Source organism: Salvelinus sp. IW2-2015, linkage group LG21 (genome assembly GCF_002910315.2).
Source record: "Salvelinus sp. IW2-2015 linkage group LG21, ASM291031v2, whole genome shotgun sequence".
In the NCBI taxonomy this organism is placed as follows: domain Eukaryota; kingdom Metazoa; phylum Chordata; class Actinopteri; order Salmoniformes; family Salmonidae; genus Salvelinus; species Salvelinus sp. IW2-2015.
Genome location: NC_036861.1, coordinates 5,216,383 through 5,241,290, shown reverse-complemented (window position 1 = coordinate 5,241,290; position 24,908 = coordinate 5,216,383). Strand labels below are relative to the sequence as shown.

The following is a 24,908-nucleotide window of genomic DNA, read 5'->3' as shown; positions in this document are numbered from 1 at the left end:
CTAAAGCCTGGAATCCAAACTGGTATGCTCCGTTTCACCATTGTAAAGCCTGGGACTCCAAACTGGCATATTCCGTTTCACCCGTGATTCCTACCTAGCCTGGAATTCAAAATGAAACGAAGCATATTAGAGTTTGGATTCCAGGCTACAGTTGAAGTCGGAAGTTAACATACACTTTAGCCAAATACATTTAAACTCAGTTTTTCACAATTCCTGACATTTAATCCTAGTAAAAAATTCCCTGTCTTAGGTTGGTTAGGATCACCCCTTTATTTTAAGAATGTGAAATGTCAGAATAATAGCAGAGAGAATGATTTATTTTTTCATTTCATATTCCCAGAGGGTCAGAAGTTAACATACACTAAATTAGTATTTGGTAGCATTGCCTTTAAATTGTTTCACTTGGGTCAAACGTTTCAGGTAGCCTTCCACAAGCTTCCCACAATAAGTTGGGTGAATTTTGGCCCATTCCTCCTGACAGAGCTGGTGTAACTGAGTCAGGTTTGTAGGCCTCCTTGCTCGCACATGCTTTTTCAGTTCTGCCCACACATTTTCTATAGGATTGCGGTCAGGGCTTTGTGATGGCCACTCCAATACCTTGACTTTGTTGTCCTTAAACCATTTTGCCACAACTTTGGAAGTATGCTTGGGGTCATTGTCCATTTGGAAGACCCATTTGCAACCAAGCTTTAACTTCCTGACTGATATCTTGAGATGTTGCATCAATATATCCACATAATTTCCTCCTCATGATGCCATCTATTTTGTGAAGTGTACCAGTCCCTCCTGTAGCAAAGCACTCCCACAACATGATGCTGCCACACCCGGGCTTCATTGGTTGGGATGGTGTCTTTGCTTGCAAGCCTCCCCCTCCAAACATAACTATGGTCATTATGGCCAAACAGTTCTATTTTGGTTTCATCAGACCAGAGGACATTTCTCCAAAAAGTACAATCTTTGTCCCCATGTGCAGATGCAAACCAAGTCTGTCTTTTTTATGGCGGTTTTGGAGCAGTGGCTTCTTCCTTGCTGATCGACCTTTCAGGTTATGTCGATATAGGACTCGTTTACTGTGGATATCGATACTTTTGTACCCGTTTCCTCCAGCATCTTCACAAGGTCCTTCGCTGTTGTTCTGGATTGATTTGCACTTCGCACCAAGTACGTTCTCTCTAGGAGATAGAATGTGTCTCCTTCCTGAGCGTATGGTGCTGCATGGTCCATGGTGTTTATATTTGCGCACTATTGTTTGTACAGATGAAAGTGGTACCTTCAGGCATTTGGAAATTGCTCCCAAGGATGAACCAGACTTGTGGAGGTCTACCATTTTTTTTCTGAAGTCTTGGCTGATTTCTTTGATTTTCCCATGATGTCAAGCAAAGAGGCACTGAGTTTGAAGGTAGGCCTTGAAATACACCCACAGGTACACCTGCAATTGACTCAAATTATGTCAATTAGCCTATCAAAATTTCTAAGCCATGACATAATTTTCTGGAATTTTCCAAGCTGTTTAAAGGCATAGTAAACTTAGTGTATGTAAACTTCTGACCCACTGGAATTGTGATACAGTGAATTATAAATGAAATAATCTGTCTGTAATCAATTGTTAGAAAAATTACTTGTGTCATGCACAAAGTAGATGTCCTAACCGACTTGCAAAAACTATAGTTTGTTAACAAGAAATTTGTGGAGCGGTTGAAAAACGAGTTTTAATGACTCCAACCTAAGTGTATGTAAACTTCCGACTTCAACTGTAGGTTTTAACTATCCAAACCACATGACCAGTCACAGTCTCCCATGTAGCCAGTCTAGTCTAATCCGCAGGTTGCCTAGTAGTGTGTAGCAGAGAAAGATCCTATTCAATTATTCTAGATGTCCATTATGCAATTCTATGGTGGAAGAGGGACGTGACGCCGTGCTGCATTACCCATGACAAGGTGTGAGCAGCACATGACTGTGGGAATGTGGTTAAAGGGGACACGGCGCTGCCTCGGTGCTGTGTTTTCCCACAATGTGTGTGCGCATGTTTAACATGTGACATAATCCTGTGTAGGGGACAAGAGGTTACGATATGGCACCACATGGCGTGAGTGTGTGTTTAAGTGTGTGTGTGTGTACATGAGCAGCAGGTTATCCTGTATGTGTGGTATAGTGCCTTCAGAAAGTATTCATACCCATATTTTGTTGTGTTACAGCCAGAATTCAAAATTGATTAAATATAATATTTTTCTTACCCATCGAAACACAATAGCCCAAAATGACAATTAAAAACATGTTTTTAGGAATGTATTGAAAATAAAATATATAAATATCTCATTTAAATAAGTATTCACACCCAAGTCAATACTTTGTAGAAACACCTTTGGCAGCAACTTTGAGTCGTCTTGAGTCCGTCTGTATGTGCAAAACTGATCTGGATTTGGGGATTTTCTCCCATTCTTCCCTGCAGATTTTCTCAAGCGCCGTTAAGTTAGATGGGGAGCGGTGGTGAACAGCAATCTTCAAGTCTTTCCACAGTTTTTTTTAAATGGGATTCAAGTCCGGGCTTTGGCTGGGCCACTCAAGGACTTTCACATTCTTGTTCTGAAGCCATTACAGCGTTGTTTTGGCTGTATGCTTGAGGTCATTGTCCTGTTGGAAAGTAAAATCTTCGCCCCCCCCAGTCTAAGGTCATTTGCACTCTGAAGCAGGTTCTCGTCAAGGATTTGCCTGTATTTGGCTCCATTCATTGTTCTCYGTCTCAATTTAATCAATTTTGAATTCAGGCTGTCAAGGGGTATGAATACTTTCTGAAGGAACATTATGTGATGGGATAAAATAGTAACGTCTCAATGCTAATATTTCCACTGTGTGTCCCAATTCTGGTCCTGGGAAACCACTGTGTTTGATTTCCCTGCAGTAAGACATCAATTTACAGTATACAGTGGTTCTTCCTTTAAAAGTTGCGTCGTACTGCAGCACAGCTTGCGGGCTGCCGCAGAATTATATGGCACGTTATTTAAGTGTCAGCCATTGTTGCCATTAATGCTAGCTAGTGCTAGTTTGACCACCAGAGGGCATCTTTGAGAAGCATTTGACAGTTTTTAATATAGGCTGTACTAGCGAATTTAAAACCTTTTTTTTAAGAACATAGTACATGGAATTGATTTTAAGAAATGTATCTTAATTAATTTGATTAATACACTGCTCAAAAAAAATAAAGGGAACACTTAAACAACACAATGTAACTCCAAGTCAATCACACTTCTGTGAAATCAAACTGTTCAAACTGAGGTAGCGGTCCTGCTGCTGGGTTGTTGCCCTCCTACGGCCTCCTCCACATCTCCTGATGTACTGGCCTGTCTCCTGGTAGCGCCTCCATGCTCTGGACACTACGCTGACAGACACAGCAAACCTTCTTGCCACAGCTCGCATTGATGTGCCATCCTGGATGAGCTGCACTACCTGAGCCACTTGTGTGGGTTGTAGACTCCGTCTCATGCTACCACTAGAGTGAAAGCACCACCAGCATTCAAAAGTGACCAAAACATCAGCCAGGAAGCATAGGAACTGAGAAGTGGTCTGTGGTCACCACCTGCAGAACCACTCCTTTATTGGGGGTGTCTTGCTAATTGCCTATAATTTCCACCTTTGTTCTATCCCATTTGCACAACAGCATGTGAAATTATTGTCAATCAGTGTTGCTTCCTAAGTGGACAGTTTGATTTCACAGAAGTGTGATTGACTTGGAGTTACATTGTGTTGTTTAAGTGTTCCCTTTATTTTTTTGAGCAGTGTCAGATGTATAATTATACATCTGACAGACAGCGAATGATTCAGTAACACTAAACAAGGATTAGATGGAGGCAGATGTTATAGGAAGAGCCATGGATGAATAGCTGAGGGAAAGGTGGGAAGTATCTGGCAACGACAGTACCTTTCATTTAGCGAGAAGAAAATAGGAGAATAAGAGAGAAAAAGCTTTGGGGAGAAGCGGTGACTGACTTTTAAAAGTTGGCGCTGTACAGCGTGACCGGTCAGGAGTAGGCTACTAAGTGACTGCGAGTGAAGAGCAAAATAATCCTAACAGCGCGAAACAGTATAGTTGACCACACTTTGGGTGTTCCAGTAAGCCTTCAATAGCTTCCTTTATTCTTAAAAGAACTCCAGCACAGAGAAGAGAAAGGAGCCTTAAATAATTAAACAAAGCGATTGAATTCACAAACTTATTTACCGTAATTTCCGGACTATAAGCCGCTACTTTTTCCCACGCTTTGAACCTCGCGGCTTATACAATGACGCGGCTAATTTATGGATTTTTTTCACAAGATTCATGCCGCCAAAAAACTGAGCACCGTCACATTATGTGACGTAAATCGAGCGCGCTCAAACTTCCCATCATTCTGATTACGGTAGTCATTTTGTCACCCTCATCATGGCAAAAGACACGGAGAAATGCATATGATGCAGATTTCAATTTGAAGGCGATCGATCTGGCTGTTGGAAAAAGGAAATAGAGCTGCTGCACGGGAGCTTGGCCTTAATGAGTCGATGATAAGACGTTGGAAACAGCAGCGTGAGGAACTGACTCAGTGCAAAAAGACAACAAAAGCTTTCAGAGGGAAGAAAAGCAGATGGGCCGAACTAGAAATAAATTCATTAGGCCTTAATGAATTCACATGACTGGGCAGAGGCGTTTTTATATTTTTGTTTAGTATGTTTAGCCATAAAGTAATTGTTTAAAACCTGGATGTTTTGTCATTTTATGAATCATGTTACCTTGTTTCAAAGTAGCCTGACCAAAAAATCTGACCATAGAAATGTTGACGGAATTATTTTGTAAACACTTCCTCATATGAAACCAGCGTTTATCTCATGTTCTAACAACTTTCGTTCGTTGTCCGTTAGCCAAAAGCACAATACTCATATTAGCAACCCATGCTATTGTTGCATCAATAGTCATATTCAACCATGCTAGTTGTTGCATCAGTAGACATGTAGCAACCCATGCTAGTTGTGCATCAGTAGTAATATTAACAACCCATGCTAGTTGGTGCGCCAATAGTCATATTAGCAACCTGCTAGTTGTTGCGTCAGTAGTCAATTAGCAACCCGTGCTAGTTGTTTCATCAGTAGTCATATTAGTCGATGATAAGACGTGTGAAACAGCAGCGTGAGGAACTGACTCAGTGCAAAAAGACAAACAAAAGCTTTCAGAGGGAAGAAAAGCAGATGGCCCGAACTAGAAATGAGCTTGAAGACTGGGTCAACACACAGAGAGCAGACGGCCGAGGTGTTTCAACTTGCAGATCCGACTGAAAGCCAAAACAATCGCCACTGCAATGAAGTTTGAGGATTTTAGAGGTGGACCATCGTGGTGTCTAAGATTTATGAGACGTAAAGGCCTGTCCATCAGGGTACGGACGAGTCTGTGTCAGCAGCTCCTCCCGACTACGAGGAAAAAGTTTCAAAACTTCCGCAAATTCACTGATGCAAAGAGCGGAGCATTCCATCCGCCCGCACGACACATAAATATGGATGAGGTTCCTCTGACGTTTGACCTCCTCTTCACTCGGACTGTCAACAGGAAAGGCAATCATCCGTCACGCTGAAAACAACTGGCATGAAAAACGCAAAGTTCATTTGTTTCAATGTACCGGTAGGCACCTGCGGCTTATAGACATGTGCGGCTTATTTATGTACAAAATACATATTATTTAAAAATTCAGTGGGTGCGGCTTATATTCAGGTGCGCTTAATAGTCCGGAAATTACGGTACTGTTTTTAATATTGGCCATCAACCAAAAAACAGCATCTACCGTGGGATTCCATTTCCAGCGAGACTATTCAAGCCATCGACTCACTGATGGTTGAAYATGATGAGCGATCGGCAAAGGCAATCTGGAATCTGCTGGCATCACCACACAACATCGCTCTAATTACAGTCGGAAGACAGGTGAAGAAACTTGAGCGGACTTAAGGAAAGGCTCTGTAAGACATTATATATATATATATATATAACATTTTCTTCTTCAGAACATTAACCGTGTGTGTTCTCTTGTTTTGTACTGTTCAGTAGTTTCGACCCAATGATTCGTCTAACAAATAAAGAACTGCAAAACCAGTTTGGATTTAAGTACAACTTTTGTATGACTGACACCTTTAGTGAGCGGTCTAATGCTTTAATATTTTATCATTTCTGCCCTCCGAATTCATATTCATTACATAAATAAAGATATGATTGATTTATCAAGACCAGTCCCCATGCTATGTCATTCAGTGATATTTATTCCCATAGTAATTCGTTATGGATCCATCAATATATTTAAAGTCCCTAAACCCGGCAAGAATCTATTGTCCTGCTGATAGTTGAAATAAACATCTACATTTTGAAAGAGTATTTTTACCACTATTTTATTAACGAAAGAATAAAGACGTTGATGAGGAAATACTGTACCGTATATGCTTTACCCGATATTTTGCGATTGCATAATGTTTGTAGTTAGAAATGTAAAACTTTAGAGTACTTAATACATTGCAAGTTGGGGGGATTTTTCACACCTAGCCCAAGCTATACTTTTGTAAAGGTTGAAGAGTCTATTGCCCTGCTGATAGCCCATAATGGAAACGTTGTTTGGACCCATAGGTTTTAGCAGTAGGTTATAATAATCTATGCCTTCTGGGAATGTTTAAAAGTCCAAAGGTTATGGGTGGAGTTAGAATTTTGGCTGTCAGAATTATTCAAATGAACCAATGTCAGCTTTGCTTTTTTATCCAAAAAGTTTAAAGGCGTGTGGGCGACGTAGAGAATGCATGACTGTTTTTAATATATTAGGGCTTTCAGGAGGAACGGAAAATTGCGTGTCAATTCATAAACCGTGTGCCATGGAATCGGTACATCAAAAATCTCTTCCCAACTATTTTGCAATCTATATGGCACAGCTGTCAATTATTTGGTCCTTAAATGAAACAGGTATGTCTTTTTATTTATCACAATTTTCTTTAACCAATTTTTGTCTTTAATGCAGGGCCTGACAGACAAGTTCCTTACTTTTTTTTTACTGAAATTGCAACCAACTTTCTATGGCTTTTAAAAAATAAAGATATTTTGAAGAGGATTTCATTTTAAATAACCGAAAGTTATCAATTGTAATCTGAATAAAGGGAAAAAGGCCATGCTTGAACATGGGGTGAGACATTCGTACTAATTTGTAAATAAGGCCAGTTTGTTACTTAGATTTATTTCAGTTTTTAGAGGGAGAGAAACCAAAAGCCCACTGTGCCTATTTTTCGAAAATTGTCAGTCCATAAGTTAAGTGAAATTTCCCCATTGTATTTCCCCAAGTTCTCTCTTTAACTCCAGGACCAACACTTTTTTTTGTTGTTGCCTGTTGCAGGACTCTAGTGCCAGAGGAGAGACTCTCAGACTGAAAACGCCTCCATTCATTTCCGCAGTTTAGAGCCCCCCCCCCCCCCTTTTTCCCTTCCTACCATAAAGACTGAAGGTGTGGTGTAGTTGAGTGTAATGTGGTCCTCACCTCTCCTGTTTGAGGGCGTACTCCAGCATCTTGATCCTCCTGACCAGGTCCTTCTTCAGGTTCTCCTGGCCCTTCCTCTCACCCTGCAGGAAGGCTATCTGGGCCTGGAGGAGAGAAGAGCGAAAAGGTCAATTTCTTGAAGAAAAATGTGTTTGCTTCAGCTGAGCTATCTTTTTATGGCATTGTAAGTTGTAGTGGTAGTAGTGATTGCAATAGTAGTAGTACCAGCAGTAGTACCAGTACTAGTAGTACCAGTACTAGTAGTACCAGTAGTAGTGACTGTAGGCGTTTAATTCAAGGTGAACATTAGACCAGGAGAAACAAAAGGTATGTATGTAAGTAGTGATGCACCGATACACAATATTTTCCTTGCCCCAAAAAAACAATACCGATAACCAATATTTACAATTTTWGCAGCCTTTTAAGCATTCTAGTACAGTTAAATAGTTAGCACACACATACAGCAGTCTAAGGCACTGCATCTCAGTGCAAGAGGGGTCACTACAGTCCCTGGTTCGAATCCAGGCTGTACCACATCCGGCCGTGATTGGGAGTCCCATAGGGTGGCGCACAATTGGTCCAATGTCGTCCCGGTTTGGCCGGGGTAGGCCGTCACTGTAAATAATAATTTGTTCTTAACTGACTTGCCTAGTTAAGGTTACACACACACACAAAAAAGTTATTTTGTTGGCATTTACGTACAGTGGTTCCTCCTTTAAAAGTTGCGTCATACTGCAGCACACCTTACGGGCTGGGCTGCTGCAGCATTCTGTGGCACATTATCTAATTGACAGTCATTTTTTCTGTTAATGCTATTGCTAGTTTGACCACCGGAGGGCATGTTTGAGAAGCATCTGATAGTCTTCCCTATTGCAGGCATGCGGGAGACTGGGGTTCAATCCCCTGACGGGGAGGAAGGAGTAGGCTGTCCTTGTAAATAAGAATTTGTTCTTAACTGATTCCATATGTGTTATTTCATAGTTGTGACGTCTTCACTATTATTCTACAATGTAGAAAATAGTAAAAATAAAGAAAAATCCTGGTATGAGTAGGTGTGTCCAAACCTTTGACTGGTACTTGCTTAATTAATAATATGGTGTTTCATTCCATGACAAATGAAAAACCCTCTGAGTAAATTCAGACCGTTTCGCTCTTGGAGAGCACACTGAAAGTTCGGGCCGAGGAGCAGGGTTGATTTGAGCGTTCTGGCCTTACAACGGCAGTCAAGCACCCAAGCGAACATTGGCTAGCTTGCTAGCTACTTCCAGACCCAAATGAGACCACTCTGACCATTTTACTCACCCTAACAGAGCTGGTTAGKCAGTTTTCGTGTTAACCAGGGCGTTGGTGACTAATTGTGCTGCTGGAAACAATTTAATTACACTTTTTTTAATGTTTACTGACACCGGCCATATTCAACGGGTTCGAAACCTGCTCCCTGCTTGTTTCATTTGAAGTCGTGCACAATTATCAGTTTATTATTTATTTTATATTGCCCATTCATTGCCAGTTAGAGAGACACCGTAGTGCATTGGGACCCAAAAGCATATTCAGTGCTCTAACTGCCACTTGGTCGTTAGGGCAAATCTGGTCTGTGATAGGACGTTTTTTTCCCCTCACACCTAGTTCGGTTATTGGACTATTCTTTAGTAACGGTTGAATAGTCTATTGTTCAGCTATTAGCCCCCCCAACAAATGGATGTCTTTTTAACCAAGAATAATTTTTCTGAAAGCAAAAACAAAGCTATCAAATATGTTGTAATGGAGCGCAAAGCTTTATGCATTTTATTCACAAAAAATATTTAGAGAACAAAAAATATATTTGAAAATACTGTTCAGCCTATCTTTTCGACACTCAAGGAAGTCATAACGGACACCTACGAAGGACTGTGTGATGATGGTATCTTAGGTAAGCAGCACTGAGTGTTCTTCKGTCCAACTTCTACATAGCTAGTAGTTAGCTCCTACGATTCAGTGTCGGTTCATAACATTCTACTATATTACATAGATATACATACCGTAGAACGATAAATCATGCAATTAGTATTCTCAAGCTAACCAAAAACATTTAGCTACAAATGCCTGTTCACGCCATTTTCAGTTGAATTCATCTAACTTTCTTTCATGGCAACTCATAAGCAGGCCATGTCCTATGTGTTTCATAGTCGATATATAATCGTATTTCCTGACAGTAACGGTAAGCTTTTTTTTACAGAAGGATGAAAGAACACAATATGTCTATCAGGGAATGCTATTCTGATATGTCAGATGAAGAGTTAGACCAGAAAGTCAGGGCCATTAAGGCAAAGACGCCCAAAGGAAGTGGTCAATGGTCAAAGGAAGTCACCAAGCAATGGGCCTTCGAMTACAATGGCGAAGAGTTAGGGAGTCTTCACAGCGTGTAGATGGTGCAGGTATCATTGCCAGAATGATCCAGCTTCGTTGCATTGCTCGGCTTAAAAATACTCTGTTCCTGCTCCCGTCTCTCATCCACATTGATATAAATCATAAATTGATAAGGTACTAAGATGTATAATGTCTCCAAATCTAAGAAGTTACTAACTTCTGTATTCTTACTTATTCGTAGACAAATGTTCAATGGTGTATGAAACTGGAGTTGTTCATCATCAATTGGTAATATATAAATAATGAAGCAGGTTAATAGGTTAAACATTTCACTTTTAATTCCAATGCTTTTTTTCAAGATAAAACATTGTCATCTTTGGCGGTAAAGATGGATTTAAGGAAGGTAAGTATATAATATTGTATGCATATTACATATTTCCCATCACCTAATGAACAACCACAATACCAGTCTGGTGTTAAGCTTTCTGGGCTGTATTGACGTATCCTGAAAATGACATCTGCTGCTTTAAATTGAACGGTCATATCTACAAAAAATAAGCTGTTCTCTTAACTTTCAGAGTGCGAGCTGATCAAAGGGTCGAAAATGTAGATATTGCCAGATGTATGTTCACTGTACAAGGAACAGGCCGTGYAAGCTTTACTGCTGGCAAAAGTGTCCACAACCAGAGGTAATTAAACTGTAGTGTTATTTCTCTCTTCCTCTCTGCCTGTCTTGTTGTACATGGAACCTGTCTCACATGCATTCATAAAAATAAAAAAACTTAAGATGTCAGCTGCTAATTTTAAGATTTACACTACAAACACACAATGCTCACCGCACCATCTTTTGGTGAGGACATTTACATGCATGCTCTTCGTTTAATTATCTCCAGCGTTTTTAGGTGCAGTCCTCCCACACTACGTAGGATATTGTTTTAGCCAAAGTGCCACTCTTGATAATGGCAAACATTTGTATTGTTTGGAGGAGGGTGAAATGATAGCAGGCCCAGCTGTCAAAGTGAGAGAGTAGGCTATTCTGGTTAGAGCATGTACTTTTGTGTAGTCTATTTATTTAGAGGTTTTCTGTCCTCAGATACAGAGAGCTGTGAAAGCCTGTCTGCTGTTTAAGAGGTCCCAATGAAGAGCAGCGGTTCTCAGTCCTGGTCCTGGGGACTCAAAAGGGTGCAAATTTTTGTTTTTGCCTTAGCACTGCACAGCTGATTCAAATGATCAAGTCATCATCAAGCTTCAAGTGGTATTTATGTATTCATTTGTGACGCTATCCTTGATAAGATCCTGCTATTGTCACATGCATCTATCTATCCAATGTTATCATGATTTGTTATAAGGGATATTATACAGGAAGTATTATTAAAGAGATGCTTTACATTGGAATAGAGAGAAGTAGTAGTCCCAGAGTTAATGATCCAAGGTCAGTTCTGCATTTCACCTCCTGATGATTATGATGACTGACCGTTAGAACAAAAAAAACAAAGCTTAATCATGCTCTCTCTCTATTCATCTGTCTCTCATCTGCAGGTATGTTTTGATGTGAGAGAGGAAGCCAGTCCCGTCATCGCCACCTCAACCGCTCTTAAGATAACCTTCGGACCGACTGGGAGCCTAAGTCTGGTTAGGAGACACTGCAAGAGACACTATGTAATTGTGATGAACAGAGAATATTAGGGTAGCACTGTAATTCATTAATCATATGCCGTCTTCCCTGCTCCTCTGTTTTACCATTTTCCTTTGTCTTTTACACCTCTCCCCCCCTCCTCCTCCTCTTCCTTCCTTGTTTTTTTATAATGCACACCATATGTGCATTGAAGTACAGATTGAACTTGTATTTATAATATTACAATTATAATATTTATAATGCATGTATTATGTATTTACAACACCTGGATAATGAACTTTCAAAAAGCGTTTCACATTCTCCAACGGTTGAAATGAAGTATCTCATTGGAATACTACACCTATCCAGTGTCCTCAGATTAATGCAGATGAAGGGAGTTAGATAGGCATAGATGTAATTCGGTATATATGAATTACAAATCAGCCTTTACTTAAAATCAGGTTTCTAGACTATTGCATAGTTACAATGTGTGATCATTGATGTCCCAGGCGCAGGAGTGGTAAACTCCGTTGAAGTGTATTATTGTAATACATACAGTTGAAGTCAGAAGTTTACATACACCTTAGCTAAATACATTTCAACTCAGTTTTTCACAATTCCTGGCATTCAATTCTAGTAAAAATTCCCTGTCTTAGGTCAGTTAGGATCACCACTTTATTTTAAGAATGTGTTGTGTCAGAATGATTGGGAGAATGATATATTTCATTTTTTTTTTTTTCATCACATTCCCAGTGGGCCAGAAGTTTACATACACTCAATTAGTATTTGGTAGCATTGCCTTTAAATTGTTTAACCTGGGTCAAACGTTTCAGGTAGCCTTCCACAAGCTTCCCACAATAAGTTGGGTGAATTTTGGCCCATTCCTCCTGACAGAGCTGGTGTAACTGAGTCAGGTTAAGGCCTCCTTGCTCGCACACACTTTTTCAGTTCTGCCCACAATTTTTCTATGGGATTGAGGTCAGGGCTTTGTGATGGCCACTCCAATACCTTGACTTTGTTGTTCTTAAGCCATTTTGCCACAACTTTCAAAGTATGCTTGGGGTCATTGTCCATTTGCCACCAAGTTTTAACTTCCTGACTGATGTGTTGAGATGTTGCTTCAATATATCCACATTATTTTCCATCCTCATGATGCCATCTCTTTTGTGAAGTGCACCAGTCCCTCCTGCAGCAAAGCACCCCCAAATCATGATMCTGCCACCCCGGTGCTTCACGGTTGGGATGGTGTTCTTCGGCTTGCAAGCATCCCCCATTTTCCTCCAAACCTAACTATGGTCATTATGGCCAGTTCTACAGTTCAATTTTTGTTTCATCAGACCAGAGGACATTTCTCCAAAAAGTACAATCTTTGTCCCCATGTGCAGTTGCAAACCGTAGTCTGGCTTTATGGTGGTTTTGGAGAAGTGGCTTCTTCCTTGCTGAGGGGCGTTTCAGGTTATGTCGATAATGGACTCGTTTTACTGTGGATATAGATACTTTCGTACCGGTTTCCTCAAGCATCTTCACAGGGTTCTTTGCTGTTGTTCTGGGATTGATTTGCACTTTTCGCACCAAAGTGCTTTCATCTCTAGAAGACAGAACACGTCTCCTTCCTGAGCGGTATGACAGCTGCGTGATCCCATGGTGTTTATATTTGTGTACTATTGTTTGTACAGATGAARGTGGTACCTTCAGGGATTGGGGAATGGCTCCCAAGGATTGGAGGTCTCCAATTCTTTTTGTGAGTTCTTGGCTGATTTCTTTTGATTTTCCCATGATGTCAAGCAAAGAGGCACTGAGTTTGAAGGTAGGCCTCAAAATACATCCACAGGTACACCTCCAATTGACTCAAATGATGTCAATTAGCTTATCAGAAGCGTCTAAAGCCATGACATAATTTTCTGGAATTTTCCAAGCTGTTTAAAAGGCACAGTCAACTTAGTGTATGTAAACTTCTGACCCACTGGAATTGTGATACAGTGAATTATAAGTTAAATAACTTGTCTGTAAACAACTGTTGGAAAAATGACTTGTGTCATGCACAAAGTAGATGTCCTAACCGACTTGCCAAAACTATAGTTTGTTAACAAGAAATTTGTGGAGMGGTTGAAAAATGAGTTTTAATGACTCCAACCTAAGTGTATGTAAACTTCCGAATTCAACTGTACATGCAGACACAGCATCACTCAAAGAATGGAGTTTGATACACTTGGTGCTGAATATGACTGAAAAAGTAAGGCTCACAGAGATTTATACCTGAACCGCACCCTTATTTGCCAAGGAAGAGTGCATGATCAGTGAATATATTCAATGTACAGGCTACAATGTGGGGATCTCATGCGTGGGAATAACTACAGTACATGTATAAAGGACTTGCATCCCTGGCAGAGTTAATACATTCTACTCAATCCATAGGCTTCATTAATCCCATTCAGACTTGAAGTCGATACAACAACTATGACAGCTGAGTTAAAAAKAAAAAAAATCTTTATTTCACCTTTATTTAACCAGGTAGGCCAGTTGAGAACAAGTTCTCATTTACAACTGCGACCTGGCCAAGATAAAGCAAAGCAGTGCGACAAAAACAACAGCACAGAGTTACACATGGGATAAACAAACATACAGTCAATAACACAATAGAAAAATCTGTATACAGTGTGTGCAAATGAAGTAAGGAGGTAAGGCAATAAATAGGCCATAGTGGTGAGGTTCATAGATTGGTATGAATATTAGTTCAGAACCTAAAGTTTTAGGGTCCATACACAGATCGGCCTCATACTGTAGCTAGCTACACATCCATAAGCAGTTATTTTTATCCTCCACTACACAATAAGAAAATAAATAGTTAGCTAGCTAAACTCAGCAAAAAAAGAAACGTCCTCTCACTGTCAACTGCACATCTGCAGTCCTCATGCCTCCTTGCAGCATGCCTAGGGCACATTTACGCAGATGAGCAGGGACCCTGGGCATCTTTTATTTGGTGTTTTTCAGAGTCAGTAGAAAGGCCTCTTTAGTGTCCTAAGTTTTCATAACTGTGACCTTAATTGCCTACCGTCTGTAAGCCGTTCCACAGGTGCATGTTCATTAATTGTTTTAGGTTCATTGAACAAGCATTGGAAAAAGTGTTTAAACCCTTTACAATGAAGATCTGTGAAGTTATTTGGATTTTTACAAATTATCTTTGAAAGACGGTCCTGAAAAAGGGACGTTTCTTTTTTTGCTGAGTTTGTTACTTCAGCTGTATTGCATGGCAAATACAAGGCAAGCGAACACAATTGTACATTCAATTTGCAGTAAATGCTTTAGCTAGCAATATTTTTTACATCCACTGTTTCACAAGACGACAGCCCGGTTTTAAACACAAATAACACATTCAAACTCAGGTGACTAGCTAGCTAGTGTTATGACATAACTTACTAAAATCGCGATTTTCGTAAATTAACCTTGACAAAGAAATATGCACAAACATTTGTCTCTTCATTGAACTAGACATCAGGCCAATGTCGACGTTGGCATTTTTTAGGTAATATCGTCCGATTCCGATATGTTCACCGATATGTCGTACATCCCTAGAAATAAGCCATCAGTAAAAATAAAAGTGGATGCACATCTAACAAACTTTCACAGGCGCAGGGTGAAACAAAGGCCAGCAAAAGAAGATAAATAACTGCACATCATTTAGCTAGGTGCTCATTTAGTTGTGCTGATTGTGGCTTTAACGCTGACAATGTGCACAATCTCAACAGTCTGACACAAATGGCACCCTATTCCCTATAGTGTACTACTTTTGACCAAGGCCCATAGGGCTTAAGTGCACTATATAGGGAACAGGGTGCGATTTGGGATGCACACATGCCTTTAACAGTAGACCAGCACCGGAACCTGTTTTCTTTCAAGTCTTAGGCTACTCAACTGCGATACATTTCCAGTTTGATCTGGATTATTTTAACTGCTTTCAGGCATTTTAGCTGGTCAGCCGATTCATGACATAATGCTATGGTTGACTGATGAACTCACCGAGTGGGTGTTTGGGAAAGTCGCATTTAAAAAGGACAGATCCGGGATCTGTCGTTGGGGTGAACGGGCTAATTGTGCCAGGCCACACAGGGACAGCACTCTAAATCTCAACTAATCCAATTAAGGATAAACACAAAAAGGATTCGTTTTACTCCTTAATAACACATACATAGTGAGTCACATACAGACACACAGTTTTCTAGGACTAGTATCGGGACGTATTGAGATGAGCCATTTTGCTAAACCAGCAAAATAAATAATTTCCAACCACGCACGCACACCCCAAAAACGGCCTATTTTCTTCTCTGTATATTGTACAAACGCGCAACAAAATGAATATTGCTTTAAATACTTAGTTATTAATTAGTAATAACTTTTCAATAGCAGAACATGTAGTCTAATTAGAATAGGCCTATTTAAACACTTGCGTTGAAGTGAGACTGTATATAATAGGCCACAAAACACACACACAGTATACTTCACACACTGATCAAACCCCATCTCGTAAAACCCTCACTCCAAACCAAAATCAGAATGACCTTTCCACTCCAACATCTACAGTGAAATTCCAGTTACCCAGTTGCTGATGGCAAGGGTTGACCATTATCTGCACTATTCATCTCCAAAATGGCCATTTATTTGACTCTCCACACATTCCTGGTGCTTTGTAGAGAGCCGCAGGGCTTTCAACCCCCACGTATCCCATGGACACCGGAATGCACTGACATACCAAGCACTTCGGCCAAAACAAGCCCCCTTTGGTCCAAAAACTCAACCCAGGTTAAAACTATGCGTCCTTCTACTCTAAGCCATTTAGACTTTGTAGAGCTCATCATTTATGTATTTTGAGTATCAGCAAAAATATTTAAACTAAACTTTGTGGGGCTGAATAGTTTTGAGTTTTGCAACTTTGTTCTCAGGCTGGARTACTAGAGTCAATTGTCTGAACATTAGCTAAAAACATTAACTAACGAAGTATAAATGTAAGCCTAGCTTGTGTAGCCAGTAAACAGACACTTAGTGTCATCAATGGCCTGATCTGATTTAAAAACTTACTCAAAATGAGTTAACATGCTACAAATCAGTAACAAGAAACACGTTCAGCTAATAGAGCAAATTTAGCAAATTTGTGTACTAAAACATATGCTCAGATCAGTGACCTAACCGGACATCAGGCGCATATTAGTTTAGCCAACTCAAATGTTACGCTGTACATTCAAATCAATGTTTATGGGTCAAAAACAGATTTGCAGATGTTTGTTTGTTTATATTCCGGTCTCTGACATTGCTAGTTCTGATATATTTCCTAAATTTCTTTATATTTATGGATTGTTTATTGTTTAAAAAAATATATGTACAGTACCAGTCAAAGTTGACACACCTACTCATTCCAGGATTTTTCTTTATTTGTACTACTTTCTACATTGTAGAATAATAGTGAAGACATCAAAACTATGAAATAACACATACGGAATCATGTAGTACCCAAAAGAAAGTGTCAAAATATATTTTAGATTCTTCAAAGTAGCCAGTCTTTGCCTTGATGACAGCTTTGCACACTTGGCATTCTCTCAACCAGCTTCACCTACAATGCATTTCCAACAGTCAATAAAAAAATATATATATATTTAACTAGGCAAGTAAGTTAAGAACAAATTCTTATTTACAATGACGGCCTACACCGGCCAAACCCGGTGTAGGCCTGCCTGTTTTGCCCTGTCCGGGGGTATCGTCGGATGGGGCCACAGTGTGTCCCGACCCCTCCGGTCTCCACCTCCACTATTTATGCTGCAATAGTTTGTGTTGGGGGGCTAGGGTCAGTCTGTATATCTGGAGTATTTATCCTGTCTTATCCGGTGTCCTGTGTGAATTTAAGAATGCTCTCTCTAATTCTATCTCTTTCTCCCTTTCTCAGAGGACCTGAGCCCTAGGTCCATGCCCCAGGACTACCTGGCKTGATGACTCCTTGCTGTCCCTAGTCCACCTGGTCGTGCTGCTGCTCCAGTTTCAACTGTTCTGCCTGCGGCTATGGAACCCTGACCTGTTCACTGGACGTGCTACCTGTCCCAGACCTGCTGTTTTCAACTCTCTAGAGACAGCAGGAGCGATAGAGATCCTCTGAATGATCGGCTATGAAAAGCCAACTGACATTTACTCCTGAGGTGCTGAACTGTTGCATCCTCTAAAACCACTGATTATTATTATTTGACCCTGCTGGTCATATATGAACATTTGAACATCTTGGCCATGTTCTGTTCTAATCTCCACCCGGCACAGCCAGAAGAGGACTGGCCACCCCTCATAGCCGGATTCCTATATAGGTTTCATCCTAGGTTCAGGCCTTTCTAGGGAGTTTTTCCTATCCACTGTGCTTCTACACCTGCATTGCTTGCTGTTTGGGGTTTTAGGCTGGGTTTCTGTACAGCACTTTGACATCAGCTGATGTAAGAAGGGCTTTATAAATACATTTGATTGACTGATTGATTCTAAAATTGATTAAATTGTTCCCCCCCCTCATCAATCTACACAATGACAAAGCACATTTTTGCAAATGTATTAAAAATACAAAACACAAAAATATAAATTACATAAGTATTCAGACCCTTTACTCAATATTTTGTTGAAGRACCTTTGGCAGCGATTACAGCCTCAAGTCTTCTTGGTTATGACGCTACAAGCTTGCCATACCTGTATTTGGGGAGTTTCTCCTARTCTTCTCCGCAAATCCTCTCAAGTTCTGTCAGGTTGGATGGGGAGCGTCGCAGCACAGCTATTTACAGGTCTCTCCAAAGATGTTTGATCGGGTTCAAGTCCGGGCTCTAGCTGGGCCACTCAAGGACATTGAGACTAGTGGAAGCGACTCCTGCGTTGATGTGCTTAGGGTCATTGTCCTGTTGGAAGGTGAACCTTCACTTCAATCTGAGGCCCTGAGCACTCTGCAGCAGGTTTTCATCAAGGATCTCTGTACTTTGCTTCATTAATCTTTCTCTCGATCCTGACTAGTCTCCCAGTCCCTGACGCTGAAAAACATCCCCACAGCATGATTCTGCCACCCCCATGTTTCACCGTAGGGATGGTGCCAGGTTTCTTCCAGACGTGACGCTTGGCATTCAGGCCAAAGAGTAAAATCTTGGTTCCATCAGACCAGAGAATCTTGTTTCTCATGGTCTGAGAGTCTTTAGGTGCCTTTTGGCAAACTCCAAGTGGGCTGTCATGTGCCTTTTACTGAGGAGTTGCTTTCTATCTGGCCACTCTACCATAAAGGCCTGATTGGTAGATTGCTGCGGAGATGGTCGTCGTTCTGGAAGGTTCTCCCATCTCCACAGAGGAACTCTGTCAGAGTGCCCATTGGGTGCTTGGTCACTTCCCTGAACAAGGCCCTTCTCCCCTGATTGCCCAGTTTGTCCGGGGGGCCAGCTCTAGGAAGAGTCTTGGTGGTTCCAAACTTCTTCCATTTAAGAATGATGGAGGCCACTGTGTTCTTGGATGCCTTCAATGCTGCAGACATTTTGGTACCCWTCCCCAGATCTGTGCCTCYACACAATCCTGTCCTGGAGCTCTACGAACAATTCCTTCAACCTCATYGCTTGGTTTTTGCTCTGACATGCACTGTCAACTGTGGGACGTTATATAGACAGGTGTGTGCCTTTCCAAATCATGTCCAATCAATTGAATTTACCACAGGTGGACTCCAATCAAGTTGTAGAAACATCTCAAGGATGATCAATAGAAACAGTATGCACCGGAGCTCAATTTCGAGTCTCATAGCAAAGGGTCTGAATACTTTATCATTCATAAATTAGCAAAAATTTCTAAAAACCTATTTTCACTTTGTCATTATGGAGTATTGTGTGTAGATTGAGGGTGATCATTTTTTTTTAAATGTATTTTTCGAATACGGCTGTAATATATCAAAATGTGGAAAAAGTCAAGGGGTCTGAACACTTTGCGAATGCATTATACATATAAAGTGGGTAAAAGTGTGTAACCATTATTAAAGTGACCAGTCTTCCATGACTATGTATATAGAGCAGCAGTCTCTAAGGTGCAGGGTAGAGTAAGCGGGCAGTAGCCACCTAGAAACAATGACTAAGGTTCAGGGCAGGGTACTGGGCAGAGGCCGGCTAGTGGTGACTGTTTAACAGTCTGATGGCCTGGAGATAGAGGTGTATGCACCTGTACTGTTTCCGCCTTCTAGATGGCCGTGGCTCCGGTGGCTGGGTACACCTTCAATTAACAGGGCAATTGAAGCCTGTGTGTGGGTGTGCATACAACAAACCAATGTTTAGTAATCAAGACCTAAGTAACAGTGACTCGCTCAATTCGGAAGGGGTCAGATGACGCGGAAGCTATGCCACAGGACTGTTTTGCTAGCACAGGCTGGAATATGAGAGCTGCCGCTTACAAGGAGGGAGACACTAATCCGGACTCTTATAAGAAATCCCGCTACGCCCAAAGACGAACCATCAAACAGGCAAAGCATCAATACAAGACTAAGATTGAATCCTACTACACTGTATCTGACGGTCGTCGAATGTGGCAGGGCTTGCAAACCATTATGGACTACAAAAGGGAAACCCAGCATCGAGCTGCCCAGTGATGCAAGCCTACCAGATGAGCTTTATGCCTTCTATACAAGCTTAAAAGCAAGCAACCCTGAAGCATGCATGAGAACACCAGCTCTTTCGGACGACTGTGTGATCACGCTCTCCGTAGCCGATGTGAGCCAGACCTTAAAACAGGTCAACATTCACAAGACCGCAGACGGATTACAAGGACGTGTACTCTGAGCATGCGTGGACCAACTGGCAAGTGTCTTCACTGACATTTTCAACCTCTCCCTTACCGAGTCTGTAATACCTACATGTTTCAAGCGGACCACCGTAGTCCATGTGCCCAAGAAAGCAAATGTAACCTACCTAAATGACTACCGACCTGTAGCACTCACGTCGGTAGCCATGAAGTGCTTTGAAAGGCTGGTCATGGCTTACATCAACACCATCATCCCGGAAACCCTAGACCCACTCCAATTCGCATACCGCCCCAACAGATCTAAAGAATAGGAAATCTCAATGCAAGCCACACTGCTCTTTCCCACCTGGACAAACAGAACACCTATGTGAGAATGCTGTTCATGGACTACAGCTCAGCATTCAACACCAAAGTGCCCTCAAAGCTCATCACTAAGCTAAGGACCCTGGGACTAAACACCTCCCTCTGCAACTGGATCCTGGACTTCCTGAAGGACCGCCCCCAGGTGGTAAGGGTAGGCAACAACACATCTGCCACGCTGATACTCAACACGTGGGCCCCTCAGGGGTGCGTGCTTAGACCCCTCTACTCCTCGTTCACCCACGACTCCAACACCGTCATTAAGCCTGGTTTGGCAACTGCTCGGCCTCCGACRGTAAGGCGCTAGAAGGTAGTGTGACTATTTACATTCACTCCCCCCTTTGTTTTTACACTGCTGCTACTCGCTATTTATCTATCCATTGTCACTTTACCCCTACCCACAGCTACAAATTACCTTGACTATCCTGTACCCCTACACATTGATTTGGTACCGCTACCCCCTGTATATAGCCTCATTATTATAGTAATTTTCTTGTTACTTCTTTATTTGATTTGAGTATATTTTGTAAATATTTTCTTAACTCTATTTCTTGAACTGCATTGTTGATGAACTTCTTATGGCTAGGGGGCAGCATTTTCACGTTTGGATGAAAAGCGTGCCCAGAGTAAACTGCCTGCTACTCAGTCCCAGTTGCTAATATATGCATATTATTAGGATATTTGGATAGAAAACACTCTGAAGTTTCTAAAACTGTTTGAATGATGTCTCTGAGTATTACAGAACTCATATGGCAGYCGAAAACTTGAGAAAAACCCAACCAGGAAGTGGGAAATCTGAGGTTTGTCGTTTTTCAACTCTTGGCCTATCGAATACACAGTGTCTATGGGGTCATTTTGCACTTCCTACGGCTTCCACTAGATGTCAACAGTCTTTTGAACCTTGTTTGATGCTTCTACTATAAAGGAGGGGGGAATGAGAGGGGATTGAGTCAGAGAGCCGAGCTGGTCATGAGCCGAGCTGCATGAGCTGGTCATGCGCATTCACATGAGAGGTAGCGTGCGTTCCATAGCATTTCTGAAGACAAAGGAATTCTCCGGTTGGAACATTATTGAAGATTTACGTTAAAAACATCCTAAGGATTGATTCTATACTTCGTTTGACATGTTTCTACGAACTGTAATATGACTTTTCGTCTGAACTTTTGCCTGGACCTGCCCGCGCGTCGTGAGTTTAGATTGTGTACTGAACCCGCGAACCAAAAGGAGTTATTTGGACATAAATTATGGACTTTATGGAACAAATCAAACATTTATTGTGGAACTGGGATTCCTAGGAATGCATTCTGATGAAGATCATCAAAGGTAAGTGAATATTTATAATGCTATTTCTGACTTATGTTGACTCGTCTGAGCGCCGTACTCAGATTATTGCATGGTTTGCTTTTTCCGTAAAGTTTTCTAAAATCTGACACAGCGGTTGCATTAAGGAGAAGTATATCTTTAAATCTGTGAATAACACTTGTATCTTTTATCAATGCTTATTATGAGTATTTCTGTAAATTGATGTGGCTCTGTGCAAATTCACGGGATGTTTTGGAGGCAAAGCCAAATGTAAACTGAGGTTTTTGGATATAAATATGAACTTGATCGAACAAAACATACATGTATTGTGTAACATGTTGTCCCATGAGTGTCATCTAATGAAGAACATCAAAGGTTAATGATACATTTTATCTCTATTTCTGCTTTTTGTGACTCCTSTCTTTGTTTGGAAAATCCCTGGATGCTTTCTGTGACTAGTTGCGGACCTAARATAATGATATGTTCTGCTTTRGCTGAAAAGCTTTTTTGAAATCGGACACTGTGGTTGGATTAACAAGAATTTGATCTTTAAAATGGTGTCTAATACTTGTATGTTTGAGAAATTTGAATTATGAGATTTCTGTTGATTGAATTTGGCGCCCTGCAATTTCATTGGCTGTTGGCGAACCCGAGTCCTAGCTAGGTTAAGGACTTGTTAGAAAGCATTTCACGGTAAGGTCTACACCTGTTGTATTCGGCGCATGTGACAAATAACATTTTATTTTATTTCTAAATTAATTTTACATTCAACTCAATGTTATGCTTTAACATGCCATGAATCATATCCTGAGTAGAGCCCTGTTCACACTAGCCTGATCCCAGATATTTGTTTGTGCTGTCTGGCCAAATTGGAACAAACGGTTTTGGGACCAGGCTATATTTGTGGCAGGCTCTAAGGGTCATGCCTCTAAGGCACTGAGGCTAGTGTACATTTAGCCTGGGCAGCTGAGCCCCCCCCATACCCCTGGCTTTGCTGGCATGGTTTTGAGAATGCAGACGAGACGCTTGTTAATTAGGTGATAAATGTCTMCCCTGGTCAGTGTCAAGCCAGACTGGGCTTTCCTCTTTCTCTCTACCCCTATGTCACTCTCTGTCCCCAGCTCTCTCGGTCTCCCAGTGGGTCTCTGGATGCCGCCCTCTCCTGCTCGCTTTCCCTCTGTCTCTCACTCTTTAGCCTTTCCGTTTCTATCTTTCTCTATCCGCCGCTCCCACTCAGTCTCTCCCCATCTCCCTCTGTCTCTTTCCCTAACTCACTTCCTCAATCTCTTTCTCTTGATCTTTCACCGTCTCTCAGCCTCTCCATCTCTCGCTTTAAGCCTTCTGGCCTGATTCTAGGCATCCCAGATAGCACAAGCCACCTGGGAAAAGAGGGGGGGGGGGAATTCCACGCATATAAAACCCAGGCTGGCTCCCCTCATCGAGGACATGCGCAGACTGCGCACTCGTGACTCGTTAATGAGAGATGTCTTAAACTGCTCCATCTGTTAATCCGATTTAARGCCAAAAGCGACATTTCAAAATGGTGTCCACTGACTGTGATATGACGTACAATACTAACTTAGCTGTGGGAAAGAGGAAAAAAAAAAGGTGAATGATCTTAATATAGCGGCTAAAAGGGACTTCTTAAGTGCCGACGCTCAAGTGATGCAATTCTGCGCCAGAGAACACATTCTAGTAATATATGCCATTTAGCAGACACTTTCAGTCATGTGTGCATACATTTGACGTATTGGTGGCCCCGGGAATCGAACCCATAATCCTGGCATTGCAAGCGCCATTCTCTCCCAACTGAGCCACACTGGACCAGATAGTAAGGAGAGGCTGGAATGGTTGGCGCACATGGGGCAATAACACATTACAAAGTGATGATGCTGTGTCAACATGACATACTGAGGTGTCCCGGTGGGTAAAAGTACTGTACCTGCGGTAGGCATTGCGATTCAGCTTTTGTAGAATTTATTCCCCCCCAAATTCCTTGCTCCCTTTCCCCAACATCTGCTCCTACGCATCTCTCATCCAGTTTCCTCTCATCTTCCATTGCCTTAAGCTTCTCTCTCTTGCTGCCAGTTTTTGTTTGCGAGACAACCACCGTTTCCAAATGGAGCGGTATGATGTGGCCAGCTCACACGCATCCAAACAATCGCAGCGGGGAACGCCACCCCGACCCACCATCCACCCTCCCTCCGTAGCCCTGGGGACACGGCCCAGAATGCAACAATGCCCTCTTTTCCTCTCTCCAAGCAGTCACTGTCAATTTCCCCTCTTAAAACAACTCAAGACACAGCGCTATCCCCTCCACGGTAACTTAGCTGCATTACCCACTCTCATTTCAAGGCAACGTTTCAACTTAACTCATTTATTTTCTGTGTGGGGAGGATGGGAGTTTCCCCCCTTACTATGTAAAGTGCTTTCAGCTCTGGAGAAGCACTATATAAATCCAACCAATTATAATGAATTATTATGTAGTTAGCATCGCAGTTGAAGTCAGGAGGAGTTACTTTCATCCCTTCTAACGATAGCGCATCTCCTTGTTTTGATCATTCTTCCCGAACCATCATCGCTCAAGACAGGAGCTTTCTCGTTTTGTTTACCTCAGCATGGTTTGAAGCTACACAGCGAGGGCCAACAACTCAGTAAGAGCATGCATGGGCCACAGCGGTTAGCGCAGTTAGGTAGGAGGCTGACCCAAGCAGAGGCCTCTGGAGTGATGTCACAGTAGGCCTTGTCTTCAGGCTAATTTCTCATACTTTTCCCCCTTTTCCTTATACTTGGCTTCTTGTATTTGTTTGTGTACGGGAAAATGACTGCCAGCTGACGTGTTTTGAGTATGTGAGTGAGAGAAAGCGAGCCTGTGTGCGCATGCATACATGTTTGCGTGTGCTAGTGCAAATGTGTGTTTGCTCAGACTTCTTAGTTCTAAGCTTGTGCCCTGATTATCCAGCAGTGATTTAACTAGAGGGAATCTGCTGTGCCTTTGA

At 41.7% G+C, this 24,908-nt stretch overlaps 1 protein-coding gene across 2 annotated transcripts in view; it reads right to left on the bottom strand.

Annotated features, from left to right (window-relative positions):
* Positions 1-24,908, bottom strand: part of LOC111982353 (striatin) — a 105,901-nt gene that overhangs the window by 48,911 nt on the left and 32,082 nt on the right. For both annotated transcript variants that reach the window (XM_024013911.2, XM_024013912.2), the window contains exon 2: positions 7,518-7,621. In XM_024013911.2, the coding sequence (XP_023869679.1) occupies positions 7,518-7,621 (104 nt within the window). The remainder of the gene's footprint in view (positions 1-7,517; positions 7,622-24,908) is intronic.